The sequence below is a fragment of the Mustelus asterias genome, chromosome 14, assembly GCF_964213995.1.
Source record: "Mustelus asterias chromosome 14, sMusAst1.hap1.1, whole genome shotgun sequence".
NCBI classification, from domain to species: domain Eukaryota; kingdom Metazoa; phylum Chordata; class Chondrichthyes; order Carcharhiniformes; family Triakidae; genus Mustelus; species Mustelus asterias.
In genome coordinates this window covers 96,001,509-96,010,301 of record NC_135814.1, presented here as the reverse complement: position 1 = coordinate 96,010,301, position 8,793 = coordinate 96,001,509, and the positions used below count along the sequence as shown (strand labels likewise).

Sequence of the window (8,793 nt, the reverse complement as noted above, 5' to 3'; positions counted from 1 at the left end):
ATTTAAAACAGAGTTGAGGAGAAACTACTTCTCCCAAAGGGTTGTGAATCTGTGGAATTCGCTCCCCCAAAGTGCGGCGGATGCTGGGACTGAGAGTAAATTTAAGGAGGAGTTAGACAGATTTTTAATTGGTAATGGGTTGAAAGGTTCTGGGGAGATGGCAGGAAAATTGGGATGAGGAGCATATCAGACACGATCGAATGGCGGAGCGGACTCGATGGGCCCAGTGGCCTAATTCTGCTCCTATATCCTATAAACTTATGAAATAAAGAGGTTTAAATGGAGGAGAAAGATCACAGACTAAAGTTGTCAAACTCAACCCAAGGCCATGCTGTGCCCAATCAGAAGATGAGATGCTGCCCCTCCAGTTTGCATTGGGCTTCACTGGCGCATTGCAGCAGGCCAAGGATGGGCACGTGGGCATGAGAGCAAGATGCTGAGTTAAAATGGCATGCAGCAGGAAGGTCGGGATCACGTATGTGGACTGAGCGAAGCGGTCACCCAGTCTGCGTTTAGTCTGTCCAATGTAGAGACTGTGTTGGGGGCAGCAAATGCACTGAACCAAACTGAAGCAAGGGCAAGTGAAACGCTGCTTAGCCTGGGAGGAAATGTTTGGGGCCTTGAATGGTGAAGAGGGAGGAGGCACAGGGACAGGTGTTGCACCTTCAGCAGTTGCAAGGGAAGGAGCCATGCAAAGTGGAGGGGAGGTTGGGTGTGGACCAGTGTGTCATGGAGGGAGCGGTCCCTGCGGAATGCTGATGAGCATGGGGTGTGTTTTGAGGCGGCATCATGCTGGAGGTTTCGGAATTGGCTTGTGGAATGTGAAGCCTAATGGGTATCCATAAAGACACCAGCAAAGCCTGATGGGTAAAAAAAAGGCTAACTGATATGCACAGAATGTGCAGTGAAGAACAGGCACAGGAGCTGGTTGGACTGTGGCTGTTGCTAATGCCTTGAAGTGATGGTGATTGGACACAGACTCCTGTGCGCCGTGCTCCTAAGAGAAATATATCCCCCTGACAGAGACACGACTCCCTGAGTGAGAGACAACTCCCTGAGCGTTTGTGACCAAAAGACAGTGATTGATTAGTGCCTGTCCTGCGATTATGTGACTGAAGGCACGTCAGTGCCAGCGGGATCTCTATAAGAGGAGAAATAAAGAAACATCGGCAGTGGTAACCCGGGACCAACCACTGCAGAACAAGCAACAAGACCCCGAGTCCAGGACTTGGAGATATCGGAACAAAACCCATCAGGAAAGGGACTGATCACCTCGCCTGGGATTGTATCTGAGTCCGAGTTGTGAGTTTGGATTTTTTTTAATGAAGCTTTTGATACCTTTTGAATACTTTGTGTATGACGAAGAGGTTAGATACTTTGTGTTAAACGAAGTGAGACAGGGGTTGAATACTTTGTGTGTTTGATTCTTTTTGGAGTAGAGTTTTGATACTTTTGTAGTAACTTGGTACGGTAGACTAAAGGAGACTGGTGAACAATAATTGAGAGTCTGTGTGTCTTCGTCCATAGCGTCAGTTGATCCCATATCTGCGGGTCAACGGGTAGAGAGTGAAGACAGGGGCTTTTTTTTCGGAGGATAAGTTCAAAATGATGATGGGTTTGAATACGGCAAATAGACAAAGACCATTTTGACTGCTGGTACATCAGTAATTGGGACACCTAAATGTCAGATACCATGAAATGCATGTGTCAGCAAGGACAAGATGCTTTTGTAGCATGACCTACAACCACTCTTAAAGGGGAAATTGCAATGTGGTTTGAACAGCTGCCAAGAGTCACACTGAAGACAGTCAGACTGGGGAAAGGATGAGGAAAGGCACAATAGGTGACAGAGTGGCCTCCGATGTTTTCAGACTGGAGGCCTCGGCGGAGGAGATAGAAAGGAGATGTTCTGTGTTCACCGAGGGGCCTCCAGACAACCTCACTAAAGGCAATGGAGAGCAGATAGCCAGGAGTCAAGCACTAAGGAACCAAATATGGCATTGCAAGAAGTTCAATGACCTCGCACGAGTGGCAAAGGTCAGTGAGCACGCCTTGAAATACCACATCCCACCAGCTTGCCCCACCAGCCTCAACCACCGCAAAAATCACCACACCCCCCCATCACCCACCTACCAATCAGGCGACAAAGATAACGTCAATATGCCATGCCCTCTCACTCATAGCGCCACTGCAAACGTTCCAGCCTCATCTCAGCTCGCCAGTTACTCAGCAATGACCCAAATACATTGCACTGCGCTCACGGGCCTCTTTCTTGCATGGCAAGTTGGCACACACCCAGAGGCAGCAGGAACATGGAAGGGAGCTGGCGTGTCCCAACAGTGCTGGCCATTATTTGGATGCTGTGGGCATTGGCATGGCGAAAGTCATCAAAGAGGATGGTTATCGCAGACCTAGTCCCCTCTCCTTGCATCCCAGCCTCCTCTTCCAATTTACAAGTTGGCGTAAGCATGCTCTACTCACTACCCTCCCAACCATCATCTCAGCCCTATCATCTTACACTCAGCTATTCCAAGTGCCCGCTGTAGGGGGGGCAGTGGGTGTGGTAGTCTGGAATCTGTTACATACATGATGTACATGGGGCTGGAGCCCTCAACCGCATCAGCAACAGAAAAGCCCTCGTCCCCCGCGAGCCAACCTTCGGTTTGGTGTTAACTCAGATGGAGCTGGCATAGCAGGTTGCCGCAAAATGAAGGCATCGTGGCTGCTGCCAGGGTACCACCCACTGCTACTAGGATACCAGGCCTTTGGTTACTGAAGGGGATAATCTCCCCTGGTTGAATGATTAAGAAGATGAGACATGCAAGGCCCTCCAGAGCAATATGCGTGCTGTCAATGGATCACAGCGACATTTGCAATCCTAGCTATGCCCACTGGTTGGCCCAGCGGATGGTCACTCTGCATGAAGGAACCTGAGCGGGAAGTGGCACTGCCCCATTGGCACAGATTGAAGTCATACACTTGGACCTTCACCAGCGATCATTGGACAGTAATCGGGAGGGGAATCCTTTGCTCATTCTTCCTTCTCCTGCAACACATGCACTCCAATGCACTTGTGTGGCTTTTGCTACCAAATAAACCCGTTGGACTTTAACCTGGTGCTGTTAAACTTCTTACTGTGTTTACCCCAGTCCAACGCCGGCATCTCCACATCATGACACATGCACTCTCCCAGAGATAATGTGGCACCATCCGGCCCAATGCTGACTACAATCCAGTAACTCTGTACAGACGGAGGTGGTCAAAGAGTGGCACTGCAGCACAATGGTTGGCACTGCTGCCTCACAGCACCAGGGACCTGGGTTCGATTCCCGGCTCGGGGCACTGTCTGTGTGGAGTCTGCACATTCTCCCCGTGTCTGCGTGGGTTTCCTCTGGGTGCTCCGGTTTCCCCCTACAGTCCAAAGATGTGCGGGTTAGGTGCATTGGCCATGCTTAATTGCCCTTTAGTGTCCATAAGACCATAAGATATAGGAGCAGATAGGCCATTCGGCCCATCGAGTCTGCTCCGTCATTTGATCATGGCTGATATGATTCTCATCCCCATTTCCCGCTTTCTCCCCGTAACCCTTGATCCCCTTATTGATCAAGAACCTATCTATCTCTGTCTTAAAGACACTCAATGGGTGGGATTAAATACGTGGAGTTATGGGGATAGGGCCTGGGTGGGATTGTTGTCTATGCAGGCTCGATGGGCCGAATGGCCTCCTCCTGCACTGTAGGGATTCTATGATTCTCTGAAGGGTCACCAAGTCTAGCTGAGGGCTGAGACCTGATAGAGGTCTTCCAAGATTAGGAAGCTTGAAAGTACAGATGGAAAGAGATGTAGAGAAGATGCTTATCTGAAACAAGAGGACAAAATATAAGGCAGTCACTAACAACTGTCCTGAGAGTCTTTGGAATGTGGAAGTGGCTATCACAAGGAAGTGTAGAGGCATTGAGGGGGAATCTGGAACAGAACAAGTAGATGGAAGGAAGGAATGGGGGAAGATGATGCCAGGATAGATGGAGAGGGTCGGAACACCCCTGGTTCACGTGCAGTGTAATACCAGCATTGGCCATTCGGCCCAACTGCCTGATGCTGTGCCGTACATTCTCAATGAGGGAAGCAAACAAAAATGCGACATTTTAGGATGCGGTTCGTAGCACATTGGTTAACATTTTAACTCGAGAGAGACTTTAAATAAAAACACCTGGGCTCTTTATAAAAATACAGGCTGCAATTTGTTTAAACCACAAATTCCCTGAAGTACTTGGTACAAATAGAAATAAAAAAAACACAACTGTGAAATGAGATGCGGGTGGGAATGGGTGGGGACAGGGTGGCATTGTCTCTCCGGTCTGTCCGTCACTTTCTCTTGCGGGTGCCCTGGCGGGGGCTGTGCCGCAGGGTTGCCTTCTCCCTGGCGGTGGTGTGGCCGGGTTCCCCCCCCCTCCGCACCGTCTTCGGCCCCGAGGAACCGTCCTTGTCGGGCAGCGCCCGGAAGCTGGAGCGCAGGCGGGGCTTGCGGGGCGGGGGAGGGCCGGCGGCCACCGCTGGAGCCCCCGAGTCGGACCGCGGGCCGGAGAGGGCCTCCTCCCTGGAGGCGGCCCCCGGCTGCTCCTTCTCGGGCGCCCGCCGCCCCCGCGGGCCCACGTACACATTGAGTTTGCCGAAGGGGGACTCGGGGGTGTCCCGCCTCAGCGGCGAGAGGACGGCGCTCTTCTGGTCGCTCAGACGCCGGGGCGGCAGGGACCCGTCCGAGCCCATCAGTGAGCGGGACAGAGACGGCTGGCAGGAGCTGGAGGCCGTGCCCGTGCTCTTGGACAGGCAGTCGCTGCTGGGGCTCTCGCCCAGGACCCAGTCCTTGGTCTTGAGGCTGCCGGCGGGCCAGGGCATCGAGGTGCTGCCGGGGTGGGGGAGGCTCCCGCTGCCCGCCTTCGCCCGGGACTTGGCGGCGCCGCCCTTGTGCTCGTCCGGAAGTTGCCCCACGTTGATGTCCGGGCTGAGGCTGCGGAACAGCTGGCGCACGTGGTGCGTTGACCTCCTCAGACGCTCGCTGCTGAAGGTGCTGGGGGGGCTCTTCACGATCCGGTTGGTGGCCGGGTCGTAGTACCTCACGGGCGACTTCTTGTACTTGTACTTGGTGGGGCTGGCGCTGTCCTCCGAGGCCTTGGAGTTCCGCTTGCCCTCCCGGGAGACGGCCTGAGCCGCGGAGGTGAAGTCCGGCGACGACAGCACGTAGATGACCGTCCTGGGCTGGACGGGGCTCATGATCTTGCTGTAGGCCCTGGGCAGCCTCAAGGAGCACAGCCTGGTTCTCATGTTGGCCCTCTCCTCCTGCTCCGGCCCGGCCCAAACATTCTCCGGCTCCTGCTCCAGCCTCCGGGACTTCTTCTTGACCACCGGGTAGCTGACCTCACTGGTCTGGGTGCCGTGGCTGACTTTGACCACCTGGCATCGGGATGCCAAGCGGCAGTGCCGCAGTGCCAGCTTCTTGTCCGCCTCCGGCTTGCAGAGAGCAGGGGGAGGTTCAGCCTCGTCGTTGCCCTCTGGTAAGCGTGGCAACGTCTCGGGAAGAGGGCCGTCCAAGCTGGTTTCCACCGAGTCCTTGCAAGTGACCTTTGCGACCTCCTTCGCGTCGGGTCTTTGCTTCTTCCTCTGCTTCTTGCCGTGGTTGGCCAAGGACTCGCTGTCAAAGTAACATAAATATCGCCCCTCCTTGAACTCCTTGACCAGGGCCTCCACCTTCAGGTCGTCCTCGGCCATAATTTCCGACCAGGTCTTGCCGGCGAAGGAAGCCGGCACGTACGGCAGCGACCTCTCGCCTTCGCGGGGCTGGGGCTTCTCCTCGGCGCGCTCCGCCTGCGCCGCGTTCTCCGAGGGGACGGGGTTCTCTTCCTCCATTCTGTCGCACTCGTCCGGCTGGAAGTGGAGGACGGACCTCAGCTGCGTCTTGTAGCCCCGGTCCTCCAGGGTGATCTGGGCGTCGGTCAGCATCTCCACCTCCTTACTGGTGATCCTGGAACAGTCCTTCTCCACCTTGACCGAGGCGTCCCACTCGGAGCTGCTGGAGGACCGCAGGTGCCCCAGCTGGCTGCCCAGGGAGCAGATGCTGCCACCGGAACTGCCATCCTCCCCAGCGCCCTGGCGGTGCCCCCCAAATTTCCGCTCGTTGGAGAGGGTCAAAGACAGCATCTTCTTGAAGCAAGAGGTGGTATCCCGCATCATCTGCTTGTTGCAAACCATCTCGCCGCTTTTCAAAGAGGCGCAAGGACGGCGCTCTCCTTCTGGGGGCCATTTTGTCGCTGGGCCGCCGCTCTTCAGCCCCATCTCCACCGCCTTCCTTTTCTTTTCAAGCTGGCAGTAGGTGGGCATCCCTTTCGCCTCGGCTGCCGAGTTCTCGCTGTCACTGTCCTGCGACGGTTGCCGGTTGCAGTACTTCTGGATGACACTCTCGATGGTCTCGGAGACCAGGTCTTCGATGCGGTCCACCATCTTGGCCTCCTTGAGGGTGCTGAGGCAAGTGACGGTGTTCCTGCTGTGTGGCTTGCACTCCTCCGCTTGGGCCAGCCCGCCCGCGCAGCGTGGGCTGCTGGCCCCGCCGTAGTCCCTGAGTTGAGGCAGGGGAGACCCCATTTTGGCGCCCTGAGAGTTGACGTTGTGCAATTTGGAAAATCTAAAAGCTGGCCCTGAGGAGACGTTGGGGAAGTTCATCTGAGCGGACGTGGGGCTCCAATGGTCGTGCTGCTCGCATCTGGGCGGACTGACAGCCAAGGGCTTATCGTGGTCCTTTATCCCTTTCCTGGCAGTTGGCTTGTACACACCCAAAGAAACGCAATGCCCGTACCTGTCCATTTTATTGCACGATAGGACCCCCTCACTCACGCCCAGGAAAGCAGTCCTGCACAAGCCTTTATGGCTCGGGGAGCTTATGTCCATTAACTGCTCTCCAAGCACTGGCTCTTTAGCCATGCTGTCTCGTTGACTTAGCGGAGGCCCAGCATGCACTGGGGACATGCCGCTGCCTTTGACCCGGTTGTAACTCATTGCGTTCCTCCCGACCAGCAGGTGCGCCGATCGGATAGATTCGTTATCCGTGCTCGGTAACTCCTCCCTGGTCCCGACCGTGTCCTTGTCATCTTGATAGGAGTGTATGTCAGCCAGCTCCTTCTTGGGCAGAAGCGGGGCACTGACTGATGGCAGATCCATGTACGTTGACCTGGCAGCGGGGGGGGACACAAAGACGTTTTAATACATGGCCGGGAAGGAGGGAGGAAGTAAAAAAACAATCTTACCAGAAGGAGTTATTAAAGATAGTTTCTTGGTTCATATTGATGCCAATGGATGGAGCAAATTGGTATGGCAGGTTGGCACGCTACCACCACGTGAATCACAATTTATTGAGCATCCTACCTCTGGCAGGGAGGATTGACTCAAACCCCGTGTCTGTGTGGGTTTCCTCCGGGTGCTCCGGTTTCCTCCCACAGTCCAAAGCTGTGTAGGTTAGGGTGGATTGGCCATGCTAAATTGCCCCTTATTGTCCCAAGATGTGCAGGTTAGGTGGATTGGCCATGCTAAATTGCCCCTTATTGTCCCAAGATGTGTAGGTTAGGTGGATTAGCCATGCTGAATTGCCCCCTTAGTATCCCAACATGTGTAGGTTAGTAGATTGGCCATGCTAAATTGCCCCTTAGTATCCCAAGATATGTAGGTTAGGTGGATTGGCCATGCTAAATTGCCCCTTAAGTGTCCCAAGATGTGTAGGTTAGGGGGATTAGCGGAGCAAATGCATGGGATTCAGGGAATGGGGCAGAACTGGGTAAGATAGTTTGCTGAAGAGTCGGTGCAGACCTGATGGACTGAATGGCCTCCTTCTGCACTGCGGGAATCTCCGATTCTATAATCCCTCGTTCCTGTTGGGACGGGACCTCTCGGACTCCCTGGAGGAGTGCCTGGCATTGAATCCTGCCCACATCCATTCGCAAGCAGCAGTAAACACCAAAACAGGGAAGGACAGACATTTTAGACAGCACTTCAATAAATTCATTTTCATAAAGTACTTAAACATTATGAGGGACACAGGTAGGGTTGGGGGGAACACAACAACTGGGCCAAAGGCATCTCCAATGATAGGAAGGTGCTTTTCCCCTTAATAGAGGGGTCAATAACCGGGGGGGGCACAGATTTAGAATCGGGGCAGAAGATTTGGCCGGGATTTGAGGAAAAACTTTTTCACCCAGAGGGGGTGGGAATCTGGAACTCACTGCCTGGAAGGGTGGTAGAGGCGGGAACTTTCCCAACATTTAAGAAGCATTTAGATAGAACATAGAACAGTACAGCACAGAACAGGCCCTTCGGCCCACGATGTTGTGCTGAGCTTTATCTGAAACCAAGATCAAGCTATCCCACTCCCTATCACCCTGGTGTGCTCCATGTGCCTATCCAATAACCGCTTAAATGTTCCTAAAGTGTCTGACTCCACTATCACTGCAGGCAGTCCATTCCACACCCCAACCACTCTCTGCGTAAAGAACCTACCTCTGATATCCTTCCTATATCTCCCACCATGAACCCTATAGTTATGCCCCCTTGTAATAGCTCCATCCACCCGAGGAAATAGTCTTTGAACGTTCACTCTATCTATCCCCTTCATCATTTTATAAACCTCTATTAAGTCTCCCCTCAGCCTCCTCCGCTCCAGAGAGAACAGCCCTAGCTCCCTCAACCTTTCCTCATAAGACCTACCCTCCAAACCAGGCAGCATCCTGGTAAATCTCCTCTGCACTCTTTCCA

At 53.9% G+C, this 8,793-nt stretch overlaps 1 protein-coding gene across 2 annotated transcripts in view; it reads right to left on the bottom strand.

Moving 5' to 3' along the window:
• Positions 1-4,198: 4,198 nt before the first annotated feature.
• zdbf2 (zinc finger, DBF-type containing 2) overlaps positions 4,199-8,793 on the bottom strand; it is a 28,598-nt gene continuing 24,003 nt past the window's right edge. Inside the window, exon 6 of one of the 2 annotated variants that reach the window (XM_078228907.1) lies at positions 4,199-7,219. In XM_078228907.1, the coding sequence (XP_078085033.1) occupies positions 4,366-7,219 (2,854 nt within the window). In that variant the 3' untranslated portion in view covers positions 4,199-4,365. The remainder of the gene's footprint in view (positions 7,220-8,793) is intronic. The other variant, XM_078228908.1, reaches the window with a different exon arrangement.